At 39.2% G+C, this 18904-nt stretch overlaps 1 protein-coding gene across 2 annotated transcripts; it reads left to right on the forward strand.

Moving 5' to 3' along the window:
- The first annotated feature begins 5 nt into the window (after positions 1-5).
- Positions 6-17690, forward strand: LOC8275537. Of its 2 annotated transcripts, XM_015719083.3 has the most exons (15): positions 18-508; positions 1009-5980; positions 6106-6294; positions 6966-7080; positions 7417-8473; positions 9052-9499; positions 9850-9903; positions 10001-12833; positions 12922-13035; positions 13707-13837; positions 14302-14394; positions 14571-14840; positions 14962-15625; positions 16236-16311; positions 16425-17690. In XM_015719083.3, the coding sequence occupies exons 1-15, from the start codon at positions 228-230 to the stop codon at positions 16522-16524; spliced, it is 11397 nt and encodes a 3798-aa protein (XP_015574569.2). In that variant the 5' UTR covers positions 18-227; the 3' UTR covers positions 16525-17690. The 2 variants fall into 2 exon arrangements, with proteins under 2 accessions (XP_015574570.2, XP_015574569.2); XM_015719084.3 differs by lacking the exons at positions 14962-15625; positions 16236-16311; positions 16425-17690 and having other exon boundaries at positions 6-508; positions 14302-14344; positions 14571-14649.
- Positions 17691-18904: the final 1214 nt, after the last annotated feature.

Below are 18904 nucleotides of genomic sequence, written 5' to 3' on the forward strand. Positions count from 1 at the left end.
TTTAATTACTTTTAATCTTTCAAAATATGCCGCACGCAGCAGCTTGTTTTAAGAAACAGAAATTAGAAACATATGTATGAAGGAGTACCTGTACCTCCTCCAAAAACAGCAAAGACCAAACAACTTGAAGCAACAAAACACAAAAAGCAAAAAGCTCTAATGCAATATACAGATTTTCAACAGATAGGTAAAAGAAGAAGAGGAGATGCAAATCCAAAGTCACAGCAATGATGCAAGGACTTCACCATCAGCAGCAGCAGCAACAGCAGCAGCAGCAGCAGCAGCTCGTAGCTCTTCTCTCTGCTGCTCTTCCCAAAGACGATTCCACCGCCGCCACTTCCGCCGCAGCAAACACAAAGACAACCCACTCCGACAATGATGACGAATCGTCTCGAGTCGCCGCACTTAACTCGCTCCACCGCGCGATTCTTTTCCCCCATAACTCACTCCTCGTCGCTCACTCTGCTTCTTTCCTCTCTCAGGGTTTTTCTCAACTTCTCTGTGACAGGTATGACCTTACTTCTTTTTTTTTTTACTTTACAATTATTCTTCTTTTCTTTTCTTTTCTTTTGATATGATTATAAATTCAGTTGCTGCCATAAAAAAAAGAACCAATTTTATTTCATGATTGTTACTATAATTTATTGTTAATGTGCTGTACTCTCGTGAAATTCAGGAGTGAGGTTTTGTCAAGTAATTATTTATGCTTTATGTAAAATGGAGGGATTATTAAACTCAAATTGAGCTTTAATTAATTATAGTGTTTGGAGAGATGAAAATGCAATAATTCTATTCAATTGAGTCAATCCTAAAAGGATTGAGTATAAATGCTAGATTCTTTCAACTTTTACTTCATTATAGTGTTTGGAGAGTATAAAAAAAATGAATAATTCGATTCAATTAAATTTTTATTTAGAAAAGACTGACTATATATATATGTGTGTGTGTGTGTGTGTGCTTGCGCGTGCATGTAGTTAAATGTAAGCTTCCTTGAAACTCTTGATTCAGGTTATATTCAGTGAGGCAGGCTGCAGCCACAGCATATGGCGCTCTATGTGCTGTGTTGTGTTCGATCCTTATTGGTTCAAATGGAAGGCAAAACCATGTTTTGCTTGGTACTCTGGTTGATCGGTTTGTTGGCTGGGCTTTGCCATTGCTTAGTAATGTTAGTGCTGGTGATGGGACAACAGAACTGGCAGTGGAAAGTCTACGTGAGTTTCTTAGTGTTGGAGATGTTCTGGGGATTGAGAGATATGCTTTACCCATTCTCAAAGCATGCCAAGAACTTATGGAGGATGACAGGATTTCCTTGAGTTTATTACACAGGCTTCTTGGGGTTCTATCTTTGATTTCTATCAAGTTCTCTAGAAGTTTCCAACCTCATTTTCTTGACATTGTTGATGTCCTTCTTGGCTGGGTGTTGATACCAGATCTTGCTGAATCTGATAGACGAGTTATTTTGGATACTTTCCTGCAATTTCAGAAACATTGGGTGGGAAATTTGCAATTTTCTCTGGGACTGCTGTCCAAGTTTCTAGGCGACATGGATTTATTGCTGCAGGATGGCAATCCAGGAACTCTGGCCCAATTCCGAAGGCTGCTTGCATTGCTTTCTTGTTTTTCAACTGTGTTACAATCCACTGCATCTGGATTGTTGGAAATGAATTTACTCGAAAAAATCAGTGATTCTCTTAGCAAAATGCTTCCTCGGTTATTGGGATGTTTGTCTTTGGTTGGGCGGAAGTTTGGGTGGTCAAAATGGATTGGGGACTTGTGGAAGTGCTTGACTCTCTTGGCTGAAATTTTATGCGAAAGGTTTTCTACTTTTTATCCACTTGCAGTTGATATCTTATCTCAAAGCCTGGAGACAAATGGCACCACCCAAATTGGAGCGGAAAAGATTACCTCCTTTCAAGTTCATGGGGTGTTAAAGACTAACCTTCAGTTATTATCTCTGCAAAAACTTGGGCTCCTTCCTTCATCTGTGCAGAAAGTAATGCAATTTGATTCACCTATATCTCAATTACGTTTGCATCCAAATCATTTGGTGGTTGGAAGTTCTGCTGCCACTTATGTTTTTTTGCTTCAACATGGGAATGATGAAGTTGTTCAACAAGCAACGGCTGTATTGATTGAAGAGCTGGAGTTGTTAAAGGGCATACTACAGAAAACTTTGGATCTTGGAAATGAGCCTAAGACTGTTACAGAATTCAAGTCCTATTCAAAACTCGAATTGTTTGCATTGATTAAATTTGATTTGAAAGTTTTGTTAACTTGTGTTTCCTTGTCTGGGGTTAACAATTTGATTACCCAACCAGACATTGCTGCTATTTATCAGAAGAGGTCAGAAAAATTGGCATCTCTTGTTCCTGAGAAATTAAATCCTTTTGATCTACCTATTAAGGCCTATGTGGAGTTGCAGGTCAATGTTCTGAAGACCATGGATAGGCTAACAGCTGTTGAATTCTTGAGCAAGTGCTGCATTAAAAATCAGACTAGCAAGAATGCTTCTGTAGATGTTGCTGTTGAAAAGGCCCATAATACCAGTTTCGGTGATGTGTATTCTACTGATATTGTGGAGCATTTGAGAAAATATAGTTTGTTTCTTGTTAAGGCTCTACATGTTCATTCTCCACTTGCAGTTAAGCTTGCAGCCCTAGAATGGATCCAGAAATTTGCTGAGGATCTTATTGCTAGTTATGAGAATTCAGATGTAAACCCTTTTTCTTATGAAGCATTTGGTTACATTGGTAATGTTCGAGATATTATTTTTTCAGTACTTGATGCTGCATTTGACAGGGAGCCAAAAGTGAGGTTGCATGTGGCTTTAGTTTTGGAGCTGCTTCTGCAAGCAAGACTTGCAGATCCCATGTTTTTTTATCTCATAGCTGAAGTGGTGTTAGAAAAACTTGGTGATCCAGTTCTTGAAATAAAAAATGCATTTATGAAACTGCTTTCTCATTTCATACCTACAACAGCATTTATATGCGGTTTAAATGCTTATGGAACACTCATTAAAGCAAGGCCAAATGCACTTATACTAGGTGACGGTTCTAATTTGCACTGGAGGGAAGTATTTGCCCTGAAGCAGCTGCAACAGCAACTTCATTCACAACAACTTGTTTCCATTTTGAGTTACATATCGCAAAGATGGAAAGTACCCCTATCCTCTTGGATTCAACGTCTCATTCACAGCCGTCATAGTTCAAAAGACTTTACTGTAGGTCAACTCGAGGAAACAGGAAAATTTGGTGCCAATGTTTTATGGTTGGACATAAAGGTCGATGAAGATTTCCTTGAAAGAATATGCTCAGTTAATAATTTGGCTGGTGCTTGGTGGGCTATACAGGAAGCAGCTAGATATTGTATTGCAATGCGCCTTCGGACTAATCTTGGTGGGCCCACCCAAACATTTGCAGCTTTGGAGAGAATGCTTTTGGATATTGCACATGTGCTACAGCTTGACATTGAACAAAATGATGGAAACCTAAATCTAATAGGCTCTTCTGGTGCTCGTTTGTTACCAATGAGGTTACTACTAGAATTTGTTGAGGCCCTAAAGAAGAATGTATACAACGCATACGAAGGATCAGCTATTTTACCATCCGTTACACGTCAGAGTTCCTTGTTCTTTCGGGCAAACAAGAAGGTCTGTGAGGAGTGGTTTTCTCGCATATCTGAGCCAATGATGAATGCTGGATTAGCACTACAATGTCATGATGCTACAATTCAATATTGTAGTATGCGTCTGCAGGAGCTCAGGAATCTTTTGGCTTTGTCTTTGAAGGACAAGTCTAGGCCACAGGCGTTTGAGAATCTTCATAATATTAGGGATAGATTTACTGGAGACATTTGGAGAGTTTTAAGGCACATGGCGTTGGCTCTATGTAAGAATCATGAACCAGAGGCGCTGGTTGGTCTGCAGCAGTGGGCCACAATGACATTTTCTTCATTGCTTTTGGATGAGAAGCAGTCTCTGAATCACAGTGGAGTGTCGGGCCAATTTGCATGGATCACTGGTCTGGTATATCAGGCAGAAGGCTGGTATGAAAGAGCTTCTGCTCACTTTGCTCACTTGTTACAGGATGAGGAGTCACTCAATTCTATGGGTCCTGATGGTGTCCAATTTGCTATTGCACGTATTATTGAGAGTTATACGGCTGTATCTGATTGGAGATCTTTAGAAACTTGGTTATTAGAATTGCAGACACTCCGTTCAAAACATGCAGGAAGGAGTTATTCTGGTGCTTTAACTACAGCTGGGAATGAAATTAATGCAATTCATGCCTTGGCCCGCTTTGATGAGGGTGAATTTCAGGCAGCTTGGGCATGCCTAGATTTGACTCCTAAAAGCAGCTCAGAACTCACACTTGATCCTAAACTGGCCTTGCAGAGAAGTGAGCAAATGCTTCTACAGGCAATGCTGCTTCTTCTTGAGGGGAAGACAGACAAGGTGCCACATGAAATTCATAAGGCAAAGACAATGCTGGAGGAAATATTGTCTGTTTTGCCACTTGATTCTTTAACAGAAGCGGCACCACTTGCTACCCAGTTGCATTGCATCTTTGTTTTTGAAGAATGTCACAAGCATGAAGTTAATCAGACAAATTCCAAGCCGTATCAATCAATATTAAGTTCATACATTGAGGCAGTGCAGTCTGTAATGAATAGTGTCCATCAAGATTGTAAACAATGGTTAAAGGTTCTCCGGGTTTATCAAACCAATTTTCCAACTTCTCCGGTTACTCTAAAGCTCTGCATGAGTTTGTCAAGTTTAGCCCGCAAACAGAGAAACCTAATGTTGGCAGGCCGTCTGAACAACTATCTCAGGGATCATGTATTGAGTTGCCCTGAGCAGAGATATTGTGAATTATTATCGTCAAATCTGCAATATGAGGACTTCCTGCTTATGTATGCTGAAAGCAAGTATGAAGATGCTTTTGCAAATCTTTGGTCTTTCATCCGTCCTTGCATGGTTCCTTCTTCATCTATAGTTTCTGATTCAGATGATAATATTTTGAAGGCCAAGGCATGCTTAAAACTTTCAGATTGGTTGAGAAGGGTTTATCCAGATCTGAATCTAGAGAATACTGTTCACAAGATTCGAGCAGATTTTATTGTTGATGATATATCTTTGTTTACTAGAGGTGGACCATCTGTAAATGTTGAGAACCATAATCCTAAACCAAGTTTGAGCATTATTATTGAGGAAATTATAGGTACAGCCACAAAATTGTCTACGCAACTTTGCTCCACAATGGGAAAATCATGGATTTCTTATGCTTCTTGGTGTTTCAGTCAGGCCAGAGACTCCCTCTTTACGCCTCGTGATACCGTCCTACATTCATGCTCTTTCTCTCCTCTACTTCTGCCGGAAGTTCTGCCTGAAAGATTCAAGTTGACTGAAGATGAGAGGACAAGAGTGCTTTATGTGGTTTTGCAGCTTTTTTTGAATGAAGGTGATGCTTTCAATGGTGAAGGAGGAGAATGGAAACTTGGGTTTAATTCTACGCAACTTTCAAGAAATAACAAGCTTGTGGAGGTTTTTGCACAGGAAGTGGTGGATATAATTGAAGCTGCTGCCGGGGCACCTGGTGCCGAAAATTCAAGCAGTGAGTCCCTTTCCGTTACTTTAGCATCTCAGTTGCAAACCTTCCTACGTTCAAAAGCTGTCCTAGAAGAAATGGATCTTTCATCTGCCGTTGATGATCTAGTCAAAGTTTGGCGGTCTTTGAGGAGAAGACGTGTGTCTCTCTTTGGGTATGCAGCTCATGGTTTCATGCAATACCTTATACATTCATCTGCCAAGCTTTCTGATCACCAGTTGCCTAGCTCTGTCTGTGAGTCACTGAAACTAAAAACTGAAAGCTACATTTTGAGGGCAACCTTGTATGTACTGCACATCTTTATAAATTTTGGCATTGAGCTGAAAGATACAATTGAAACTGCTCTTTCAACAATTCCTCTGTTTCCATGGCAGGTGAGAAGCTCTCTCTCTCTCTCTCTCTCTCTCTCTCTCACACACACACACAGGTACTTAAGTATCTTTCTCTTATTGTTTCGGTTGGCGCAGTTACTAATGTATTCTTCTTCTGCTATTGGTAGGAAATCACTCCCCAGTTGTTTGCTCGCTTAAGTTCTCATCCTGAGAAACTCGTTAGGAAACAATTGGAGGGTTTATTGATTATGTTAGCCAAAAAATCTCCTTGGTCCATAGTGTATCCAACTCTAGTCGACATAAATGCTAATGAGGAGAAACCTTCGGAGGAGCTTCAGCACATACTGGGTTGTCTGGTATTAAACTTTTATTATTTTGCTAGTCCCTGTTGTGCATTTAGGGAATTTTAACATCTTCTTCATGTTGATTTAGAATGATTTGAATAAATGGGTCAGGTAATAGGCACTTCTCCACTTTAACTACCATGGCATCCTGCTACTTATGGAACATCCACCAGCCTTGCTGATATCTTCATTGCTTGTTGCTATGTTTGTTGGTTGTGACCTAGAAAATTAGAGTGGTTAGACATGATTCACGGTGCCTTCACCATTCAACTCGTTTGAATGTATCCAAAATCCAGTACAAGTCTCTATTAAGTTCCAGTCATATGAGAATATGCTGCATTATCTCTTTGTTCAGAAGCATTAAAGGGTGGGTGAGTTTTATCAATGTTGAAGTTGGTAACGTTGCGCTATTAACTGAGAAGTGTCTTAAGAAATGATCATAAAAGGATCATGAAAGACAAACTTCTGTGAAATATATAGTTCCTGGAAGACACACCATGTTGCTCTGGATTTCAAATGCATGTTCTTATCTTAATTTTTGTTTGTTTCTTACCCGGACTCCTTGTGCTCTGCATGCTTGATTATCCTGATTCTGTTTCATAAAAATCATTATTTACCACGGCCAGATTCATTCATTCAGCTGAGTGTATGATAAAAGTTAAAGCATGATTTTGTACATGCAGAAAGAGCTGTATCCAAGATTAGTTCAGGACGTTCAGCTCATGATAAATGAACTTGGAAATGTTACTGTTCTTTGGGAGGAACTATGGCTCAGCACACTTCAAGATCTCCATGCAGGTGATTGTAGATCACAATGATGAGGCTTCTGTTGTTCATAATGCTGAATTTTAAGACATGGTTTTTCCTTCTGTACTCCACATAGTTTAAATATGACCATATATTGTATAACTTCTAAACCTCAATCTAGAATGATTCATTATGTGACAGTTGAAACCTGAAGGTCTGAACATCAGGTGTCAAGGGGCATTGGTAACCTATCATTCTGTTAGAACCATTTTTGCTCTTGGTCATGGCAGTGTGTCCAAAACCTCACATGGTTTTCTTAGGTTTTGCTTCTTGTTGATTTTCTTCTATGCCCTAGGTATATAGGGATTGACTAAATTTTTCTTGCAGATGTAATGCGGCGGATAAACGTGCTGAAAGAGGAAGCTGCACGAATTGCAGAGAATGCAACTCTTAGTCAGAGTGAGAAGAATAAGATAAATGCTGCTAAATACTCAGCCATGATGGCTCCCATTGTGGTGGCCTTGGAACGCCGCCTAGCTTCAACTTCTCGCAAACCTGAAACTCCCCACGAAGTATGGTTCAGTGAGGAATATAGAGAGCAACTGAAGTTGGCTATTTTGACATTTAAAACTCCTCCAGCTTCTTCTGCTGCACTTGGAGATGTGTGGCGGCCATTTAATGATATTGCTGCATCCTTAGCATCCTATCAGAGAAAGTCATCAATCTCGTTAGGAGAAGTTGCACCACAACTGGCTTTGTTGTCATCTTCTGATGTTCCAATGCCTGGTCTTGAGAAGCAAGTAACTGCATCTGAATCTGAGAAAGGCCTGACTACAACTCTTCAAAGAATTGTTACGATTGCTTCTTTTTCTGAACAAGTGACTATCTTATCAACCAAGACAAAACCTAAGAAAATTGTTATACATGGTTCTGATGGTCAAAAGTACACTTATCTTTTAAAAGGGCGAGAAGATCTACGCCTTGATGCCAGAATCATGCAACTTCTGCAAGCTATAAATGGTTTAATGCATTCTTCCTCTTCAACTCGTAAGCATTTGCTTGCTATACGCTATTATTCTGTGACTCCAATCAGTGGTCAGGCTGGTCTTATCCAGTGGGTGGACAACGTTATAAGCATATACAGTGTCTTTAAGTCCTGGCAAAACCGTGTGCAGCTAGCCCAGCTCACAGCAATGGGCCCAAGCAATGCAAAAAATTCTGTTCCTCCACCTGTTCCTCGACCAAGTGATATGTTCTATGGTAAAATTATACCAGCACTTAAAGAGAAAGGCATAAGGAGAGTAATTTCACGAAGAGACTGGCCTCATGATGTCAAGCGCAAAGTTCTTCTTGATTTGATGAAGGAGGTTCCTAGACAGCTTCTGTATCAGGAATTTTGGTGTGCTAGTGAAGGGTTTAAAGCATTCAGCTCAAAATTGAGGAGGTAATTTCCAATGGACCTTTGAAACATTCATACTTCTCCTCGTGCTAAAGCTTCACTCTTAAATGTTCAAGCTTTCGAGGTGGAGAGGCCAGTGAAACATATATAACTTAAGCTTAGCATAGATGCAACCATTTCATACCTCTTCCATTTTCCACCATTTATTTATCTTGATGTTCTTTTATATATATATGTGTGTGTGTGTGTGTGTGGAATATTTCTATTCATACTTAATTGATAAAGCATTTAAAGTTTCTCTAATCAACTATACAATAGTGGTACTCATTCATAATTATGGCTGTTTCTGCAATGCTTGATCAAGTGAAAGAGGGAAATCTGGATAGTGCAAACATTCAAAAGGTTTTGTGAAGTTATACCAAATTTTACTTGAGCTGTCCATATAGTCTTTCTTCCACTAGATGTCTGGCTTTAGCACATTCATTGGTAAAACAGCAGTTGGGAATTGACAGTTGGTGATACATTACTTCACTTGCTCCTCTTTATCCTTTTTGCTTTTTGAATGTATTGTATAGATATCCATTCCATTCTGATTAAACAGATGTTCTATTCTACACTTGTAGGTACTCTGGAAGCGTTGCAGCAATGAGTATGGTTGGCCACATTCTTGGTCTTGGGGATAGACATTTGGATAACATTCTTGTGGATTTCTGCAGTGGGGATATAGTACATATTGATTATAATATTTGCTTTGATAAAGGGCAAAGACTAAAGATTCCTGAAATTGTTCCATTCCGCCTTACTCAGATGATTGAAGCTGCTTTAGGATTGACAGGAGTGGAAGGTACCTTCAGAGCAAACTGTGAAGCAGTAGTTAGCGTTCTGAGGGAGAACAAGGACGTTCTCTTGATGTTGCTAGAGGTGTTTGTGTGGGATCCACTCGTAGAATGGACACGAGGTGATTTTCATGATGATGCAACAATTGGTGGAGAAGAAAGAAAGGGCATGGAGTTGGCTGTTAGCTTGAGTTTATTTGCATCTCGGGTGCAAGAAATTCGTGTTCCCTTGCAGGTAATAAATTATCATAAGACCTTGTATGCTTTCATTCTGAATAACAGTATCTCCTACACCCACACATACATACATACAGTATCTGTTAATTCACATTGTCTTTCATTTTCCATATTCTGGTCACTGATACTCTTCTCTTAACTGCATTGGTTTACTTTGCAAATTACCTTATGTTGTACAATGCTTTTGTTATGTACTGCAATCCTGTCTAGATGTCTTGGTCTTTTGTATTAATTTGGCAGTGGCCAGTGTGCTCCTTCTTATTTTTCTAGCTTTTAGCAGATCATGTTTGATGCAGAGGATGTGTGCTAATATATGAATAATGCCGGTTTTCTTCCAATTTTGGTCAGGAACATCACGATCTTTTGTTGGCTACCTTACCTGCTATTGAATCTGCTCTTGAGGTATGAAGGGTTGCTGCCTACTATATATTTGCTACTTGGAAGTTTAGTAGCTAATTCTGTATTATAAATTTCTTTTAACTGAGGATTCATGTTTCAGAGATTTGCTGATGCTCTCCATAAGTATGAGCTTGCCTCTGCTCTATTCTATTGCGCTGACCAAGAGAGATCTAGCCTTGTTCTGCATGAGACATCCGCAAAGTCAATTGTTGTGGAAGCAACTTCTAAATCAGAGAAAATTCGTGCATCGTTTGAAATTCAGGCTCGAGAATTTGCTCAAGCAAAGGCTGCTGTAGTTGATAAGGCCCAAGAAGCTGCAACATGGATTGAACAGCATGGAAGGATCCTTGATGCTTTACGGAGCAATTTAGTTCCAGAAGTAAACTCCTGCATAAAACTGAGTAATATGACCAATGCCTTGTCTCTTACATCAGCTGTTCAGGCGGCAGGAGTTCCATTGACCATAGTTCCTGAGCCCACGCAAGCACAATGCCAAGACATAGATAGGGAAGTCTCTCAGCTAATAGCGGAGCTAGATCATGGACTCTCTTCTGCCCTAACTGGAGTCCAAATATATTCTTTGGCGCTGCAAAGAATTCTACCCTTAAACTACCTTACAACTAGTTCAGTACATGGCTGGGCACAGGTCTTACAGCTGTCAGCAAATGCCCTGTCCTCTGATATTCTCTCTCTTGCCAGAAGGCAGGCTGCTGAACTTATTGCAAAAACACATGGAGATAGTCTTGATTCTGTCAAACATTGGCATGATGATCTGTGTCTTAAAGTGGAGAAATATGCCATAGATATTCAGAATGTTGAGGCTGAAAGTTCTGAGCTAGAGAACTCTGTTGGATTGGAAACTGAAACAAAAGCTAAGGATCGTCTTCTGTCTGCTTTTGCTAAGTACATGCAATCTGCTGGCATAGTAAAGAAAGAAGATTCTAGTCCTTTATACTTACCAGGGCAATCAAAATATGATGATGCTAGGTTGCAAGAGGAGCAGGAAGAAAAGAAGGAGAAGGTGTTGTCTGTTTTAAATATAGCTGTTAGTTCCTTATACAATGAAGTCAAGCACAGTGTTTTCAACATCTTCGGTAATTCTGCTGGAGGAGGAAATGCAAATGATAACTTTAGAACTGTTTTCAGTGGGTTTGAAGAGCAGGTAGAGAAATGCATGCTCGTAGCTGGGTTTGTTAATGAATTGCAGCAATTTATTGGCTGGGACATAGGAAGTGCAGATACTCATGTAAACAACCTAGAAAAGGACGCTGAAAAAAACTGGGCTTCCAAATTTAAGACCTCTTTACTTTCCTGTAAGAGTTTGATAGGCCAAATGATTGAAGTTGTTTTACCTGATGTGATGAGATCTGCTGTTTCATTTAATTCAGAAGTTATGGATGCCTTTGGATTAATCTCACAAATCCGGGGGTCCATTGATACTGCATTGGAGGAGTTACTGGAGGTTGAATTGGAGAAGATATCCTTGGTTGAACTTGAAAAGAACTATTTTGTTAAAGTGGGCCTCATTACTGAGCAGCAGCTGGCTCTTGAGGAAGCTGCTGTCAAGGGCCGGGATCATCTCTCTTGGGAAGAGGCAGAGGAGCTTGCCTCCCAAGAAGAAGCTTGCAGGGCACAATTGGACCAACTCCATCAAACATGGAATGAAAGGGAGATGCGTACAACTTCTCTTGTAAAAAAAGAAGCTGATATTAGAAATGCCATATTTTCTTCTGAATGCCATTTTCAATCTTTGGTTAGTACTGAAGTGGTGGGAGAGTCCCATATTTTTGGAAGCAAAGCACTGTTAACCATGCTAGTTAAGCCCTTCTCTGAATTAGAATCTGTTGATAAAGCATTGTCAACATTTGGTGGTTCCACCACTTCCCACTCAGATGAGGTTTCTAATTTAGCAGATCTTGTGAGCTCCGGGTACTCAGTATCTGAATATATCTGGAAGTTTGATGGCTTATTGAACAGCCAATCCTTTTTTATTTGGAAAGTGTGCGTTGTGGATTCTTTTCTTGATTTGTGCATACATGACGTTGCTTCATCTGTGGACCAAAATTTAGGATTTGACCAGCTCTTCAATGTTGTAAAGAGGAAACTTGAAGCACAACTTCAAGAACATGTTGGTCGATATCTGAAGGAACGAGCTGTGCCTACTTTCTTGGCTTGGTTAGACAGAGAAAATGAGTGTTTGACTGAGTCTACCCAGGAACTTACTATTGACCAATTGAGGAAGGATGTTGGTGCTGTCAGAAAGGTCCAGCTCATGCTTGAGGAGTACTGCAATGCTCATGAAACTGCTAGAGCAGTGAGATCAGCAGCTTCCATCATGAAGAGACAGGTAAATGATTTTAAAGAGGTTCTTCACAAGACTAGCTTAGAGATTGTCCAATTAGAGTGGATGTATGACACATTGACCCCTTCACACTATAGCAGAGCCACATTGCAGAAATTTCTTGGTAGTGAGGATAGTTTGTATTCAGTTATCTTAAACCTCAGCAGACCAAAATTGCTTGAAGGCATGCAATCTGCTATAACAAAAATGGCTAGGTCAATGGACAGCCTGCAAGCCTGTGAACGAAATTCTGTTGTGGCAGAAGGGCAACTTGAGAGAGCAATGGGTTGGGCTTGTGGTGGTCCAAATTCCAGTATGACAGGGAATATGTCAAATAAAACTTCAGGGATTCCTCCCGAGTTTCATGACCACCTCATGAGGCGAAGGAAAATGCTACAGGAAGCTAGGGAAAAGGCATCAGATATTATCAAAATTTGCATGTCCATATTAGAGTTTGAAGCATCAAGAGATGGGGTTTTTCGAATCCCAGGAGACATTTATCCTTTTGGGACTGGTGCTGATGGCAGGACATGGCAGCAAGCTTACTTGAATTCATTAACAAAACTGGAAGTTACGTACCATTCATTTACATGTAAGTCTCCCGTGTTGTTAAATGATGTTACCTATTTGATGTAATGTGTGCTTGACTGGTAAATACATTTCCTTCTATTTCTTGATAGGCACTGAGCAAGAATGGAAGCTTGCACAAAGCAGTATGGAAGCTGCATCCAGTGGCTTGTATTCGGCAACTAATGAATTATGCGCTGCATCTCTTAAGGCAAAGTCGGCTTCAGGTTAATATTCTTTTGTTCATTATAATAAACATCTATGCCAATATGTGCATTATGCATGTATTGAGGTAAGACAGTATAAGTAATTCGAATGCTGAGTATGGAATAAAAATGTGAGAGAACTCCAAAAAAGAAAGGACCAAAAAAGGGTGTTATGAACCTAAAATCTCAAGCTTGAAGGCCCATGAATTGAACAGGTTCTTACATCTTAAACTTGCTGTCTCATGAAAAAGGTCCTCTCGGCTTGCAGCACGTGCAAGCACACAGTTAATCCTACCTTGCGCTGGAATCTAATTAGTGAAATTGGGACCTAGGATATAAATCTTGGACCTTTTGGTTGAGGACGCCATGGTACTATGTCAGAGAGTCGCTCAGCTTGAAGCTCAAGCTTGTAATAAGGGCCCAAGAATAGGTTCCTATATTCTTAATAATATGGAGTTAATAATTATCAGAAAAGGAAATAAGAACCATAGGACACCAAGAATAACAGACCAAACATGCAATTGTGAACAAATCCATCCAAGTTCTGTGGTTAAAGAACCACAGACCTAAGCATGCAATTGTGGACCAATCCATCCCAGTTCTGTGCTTATTGTATCTTCTCTGTGCTCCAATCGCTGTAAAATCATTTATGGATAAAGTCAGTTGAATGTGCTGATCTTTTTGTTTTGCAGGCGAGTTACAGAGCACTGTCCTTGCAATGAGGGACTGTGCACATGAAGCTAGTGTTGCCCTATCTTCTTTTGCCCGTGTATCTAGGGGACAAACTGCTCTAACTTCTGAATCTGGTACCATGCTTGACGAGGTATTGATGTTTTCTCCCTAGTCCCTACAATAATGCCACCAGTATCATTTCTTTTTTTCTTTGTCTGCCTATATTTTGGTATTCTTTTATAAAGATACTGAAGCTTTATCAGCTTGGTACAGTGCCTTAAGCGCTTTTCTAGGCCATTGTTAAACATATTCTTGACCCCAGCCTGATCTGTGAACTGTGATCTCAGTCCTGGAGTAGAGGTGCATTGGATGCCATCACATGAATTTTTTATGAAATGTCATATCTATATCCTTTTTATATGGATTCACTGAGGTTGGGGTGGTTTTTGATCAATATAAGGTGGGAGTTAATTAGCTAATACAACCGATAATAATCATTTCCTTATGTGCCTTCTTGTCAGTGGTCATCTTTTCTTTTTCTTCTTTTGCAGTATTTCTCATGGACTCATTTGTTTGACCTATTTGGGTGGTTAATTATGTTCTACTTCCTTTTAGGTTCTTGCAATAACTGAAGATCTGCATGATGTTCATAAGTTGGGTAAGGAGGCTGCTGCAATGCACCATTCTCTTATGGAGGATCTTGCAAAGGTTTACCATGTTTCAAGCCTTATTTATCTCACCAATTTGTATTCTTACGCATTAAATATCTCTAGGTGTCTCACTTCCTAAAATCACAAACAGGACTATGTTCTTGAAACCCTCTGCTGATCTAGGTCTGCTTTACCATCACAATTGTATGAGATGATTGTTTCTGTTTTTGGCAGGCCAATGCAATTCTTCTTCCACTTGAATCAGTGTTGTCAAAGGATGTGAATGCCATGACAGATGCAATGACCAGAGAAAGAGAAAACAAGATGGAAATATCTCCAATTCATGGACACGCCATATACCAGTCCTATTGTTTGAGAATTAGGGAGGCTACCCAGACATTTAAGCCTGTGGTACAGTCACTTGCATTATCTGTCAAGGGACTATACCTGATACTGATGAGGCTTGCGCGAACTTCAAGTTTTCATGCTGGTAATCTCCACAAGGTAAAGGCCCTTTTTTTGAAAAAGAAAAGGAAAGATAAGGGTAGACATTTCCATGTTTTGACAATGGCAACACAAGAAAGTATCATATGTCTCAATCTTTATGATGCTCTATTTTTGGCAGGCTCTTGAAGGACTAGCAGAAAGCCAGGATGTAAAATCAGAGGGAATAAGTTTGTCTAGACCAGATCTTGATGCTGGTCATAATGAGTTTGATGACAAGGAAAGAGAGAACCTCTCCGGATCTGACAGTGGGGGCACTGAAGATTTTCTTAATGATACTGGACTCTATTTGGAAGACAAAGGATGGATTTCTCCACCCGATAGCATATATAGTGGCAGCTCAGAATCCGGAATTACTTCAGCTGAAGCAAGCATTCCAGATAGCTTCAACGATCCTGCAGAAATAATGGGACAATATTCACATGGTTCTAATAGCAGGGTTGTGACAGATTATCCAAATTATGCTCCATCTTCTCAAACTCATAACCAAGAAGTCTCACAATCTGATCAGTCAGCACCTAAAGGCGAAGAGGCAAAAAATAGTGATGATAGTTCAGTTACAGCAGTCAGTGAGTTAAATGAGCACCTGAAGTCCGTGGCATTGCCAAGTGGTGAGGCTTTAGCTGCCCATTTTGAGTCTTCACAGCCGCTGAATGAGGGCAGTTCAGAACTGAAAATTGAGGGTAAAGAGGCTGTCATGTACTCATTAAGCAAATCTAAGCTTAAAGATGAAGATCATGAAGCTCCTCATCCTCATTCACACATGGGCTACCGGGTGGCCAGAGGTAATATGTTACTTGTATTATTTTTAAAGCCTTTCAAATTCTTTCTCTACTGCATATTAAAGGGATCAAAATACTTCTTAGTTCTTAAAACCTTTCAATGTTTGGGATCTTTCACATGGTTATAGATGAAAGTCTTAATTCTCGCGATGCCTTGAGAGGTTAAAGAATACACCTATAGGTAGATTAAATATATATTTTCATAGTTCTATCACTATTTATGTGACATTATTGTTTATATATAACCAATACAGTCAAGTTGGAAAATTAATGTTTGGAGACTTGAGATGATTATGAAGTCTAAAATGCCTTACTAGAAACTTGTATTAAAAAGCAAGTCAGACGGTGCATTGTGAATTTGGCGCCCAGTCAGGTACCACAGATCTTATACTTCTGAATTCTGATAAAGACATCTATGCTTTGTAAATTTGTCTTGCTTGGCTTAGTCCCTCGCGATTTGAGCTAACAATAAACGTATCACTTCCAACCATGTCAGGGCATTCGTAGTCTGTTAGTTAGTGGGAGCATATACTATAGGTGCTATCTAGCATCTCCTTATTTTCGAAATGTGGCACAAATGTTTTAAACCTATATTCTATTTGGTTGTCTGTAGACAAAAATGCTTATGCAATGTCAGTACTAAGGCGAGTCGAGATGAAAATAGATGGTCAGGATATTTCTGACAAGAGGTATGTTGTTGATTCTGAAGTCTTTGTTCTTGATGAAATTTATTATTACTTGTTCTGTACCTTTCTTATGTTGCCTAACCATGCTCTCCAATGTGACGGTTCACATTTATCAGAGAAATTAGCGTCGGAGAGCAAGTCGATTATCTGATTAAGCAAGCAATGAGTGTGGATAATCTTTGTAACATGTATGAAGGTTGGACACCATGGATATGAACTTGTGAAAATACATGCGCCTGGAACACAACCAGTCTTCTTGAATTTGACATATTGCAATTTTTCAAGAAAATGATGGCTAGACTCTGGTCCAGAACATTTTCCTTGGTGGAGAATCAGGCTGCCGGATCTATTGCTTTAGAGAGCCCCATTCATATGGCTTCTGTTTCCTTCGTATGATGAGCTGTCACCATTTACTGTGAGAAACTGCAATCTAGTAATTATGAGCCACTTCAAGAGGTCAGGTCCTAGTATGCTCCTTTTGACAATTGCCTTCCCCTTGGAGGAATCTCTGACTTCTGGGGCAGAGGGCATACTCCATGCCTGCATGAGACAGGCAACTTATCCATGTGGTTTTTCCAATGTAAACAGCACTTGCGGGTCTTTGAAATGGACTTCTTTCATAGACATTATCAGAGCTTCATCCTCAATAGCTGTATCAAGATGTGACAGTATCGTTATCTGCTTCCAAGAGGATCTTCCGCGCACTGGTTTAAACCTATTCTACTGATGGTTAAATTGAATGCGGAATCACAAGGTATTGAAGAGAATTTCAAGTTTCATCCTCCAAGAAAGTACCACAGTGAAAATGATTGTGCTGAAGTGATGCTTCCTTTAAAGGCAGTCGATTCATAACTCGGATTGCAAACGTCGCTAATGCATTTGGGCTCTAGTATGGTAATTAAAAACTAGAGAGAATATTGAGAGTTATAATTCTCACATCTGAATAGGTAATACAAGGAATGGTAAAGGAAATAAGTATATGCCATAATTATAGCTATCTTCCTATTCTATAGATATTGACTAATTTTATAATTTCAGCTGATTTATAGCTAACATATCCCTGAGAATTAGGCCAGATCTTCGGCTGAGTTACTATTTTCAACACTCCTCAAGCTGGCTTGAAAATGTCTTCAATTGCTGGCTCGCTAACTAAGTGATCAAAGTGCAGTCCTTTTGTAAGTATATCCGCAATCTGCTTGGTGGTTGGTAGGTATGGCATGCAGATCTACCTTTTCTCAATTTTCTCCTTCATAAAATGCTTGTCAACTTTTACATATTTAGTTTGATCATGAAGAATAGGACTATGAGCAATTGCAAATTGTAGCCTTGATGCCACAATATAATTTTATTGGTAGAGTGCAAGGGAATTTTTAAGTCTTCTAGTAGCCTCTTAATCTCATAATTCTTCACAAATTTCATGAGCGACTGCTTTGAATTTAGCTTTAGCAATATTTTTAGCAATCACATTTTGTTTCCTGTTTCGCAAAGTAAATAAGTTCCCTCCAAGGAAGGTACAATAACAGGCTTTTTCTTTAGTGTAAAAATTTAAAAAATTCTGTTTTTGAGTAGTTTGAGAAGTAATTTTCAATTTGAATTATTTTTGAATGGTGTCCACTAGCGGATAGGGGCAATTCATCGCTCCAATAGGTGGACTGGAGAAAAGGGAATTCAAGTGGTAGACAAATTTGGATAAAGTACATTGAATTGGTGTACAGGGATGGGATTTAAAAAAGAAATTGTCCACTGATTCAAGGGGGGGGCAGGTATGAAATTTATAAAAAATAAATTAAATATGCCTACACACACCTGTACATACTGGAAAAGAAAAAATAAAAATAAAAAGCTAGTAGTGGACAGGGTTAGCTTTTCAATTTTTTTTTTTCGGAGTTTAACTATTCTAAATTGGTATTTTTTTTCAAACCATTATAAACTGATAATTTCACAATTTTTCATTCCAAATTGAGAAGTTTTTTTCTCAATTGTATTAAATTAAGAAAAATCTGGTAGAATAACCTGATGTTGATTTTCAATCGGTGACGCATCTTGCCTAGTTTGCATCAGTATAAATTTCAATGAAAAAATGTCTCTATTTCTTATACAATAGATCTAAATTAGGTGAATCCTTTAGATATCTTAGGATTCTATACATTGGTTAATATTTATATCCTAGTGAATGCATGAATTGACTAACTCAATTTATACAAATGCTATATTTGGACGTGCATGAGATAAATAACTTCTAATTCGGGTGACCGGTAGCTTCTTGTCATGTACCAAGCTCAAGGACAACAATGGATTAACAGCTTAGCATAGACTAGATTCAATGAAATAGTAATAGTTCACAAGAAATAGAATAAGAGAAAGAAAGAATGGTGAGAAAGAGAGTTATGGAAGAGAATAAGGAGGAGAAGAATGGAGGGAGAAATCGAGAGAGAAAACGTTACAAATAGGTAAATTATATTGACAATTCATGATAGTTGTCTCCAATATTTCAGCAAGTATATGACTAATGATTGGAAGCATATTCCAATCTATTACTACTACAAGACAAGATAACAGCTAATACACTTAGGGCTAAACACGGATCGGTCCAATT

This window comes from Ricinus communis, chromosome 5 (genome assembly GCF_019578655.1).
Source record: "Ricinus communis isolate WT05 ecotype wild-type chromosome 5, ASM1957865v1, whole genome shotgun sequence".
NCBI lineage: Eukaryota > Viridiplantae > Streptophyta > Magnoliopsida > Malpighiales > Euphorbiaceae > Ricinus > Ricinus communis.

Excerpts from the sequence above, each read along its gene's own strand:
- LOC8275537 (XM_015719083.3), top strand. The coding sequence starts at position 228 with ATGATGCAAGGACTTCACCATCAGCAGCAGCAGCAACAGCAGCAGCAG. Across the intron at positions 5,981-6,105 it reads TTCCTCTGTTTCCATGGCAG|GAAATCACTCCCCAGTTGTT; the intron begins GTGAGAAGCTCT and ends TGCTATTGGTAG. Across the intron at positions 7,081-7,416 it reads ACTTCAAGATCTCCATGCAG|ATGTAATGCGGCGGATAAAC; the intron begins GTGATTGTAGAT and ends TTTTTCTTGCAG.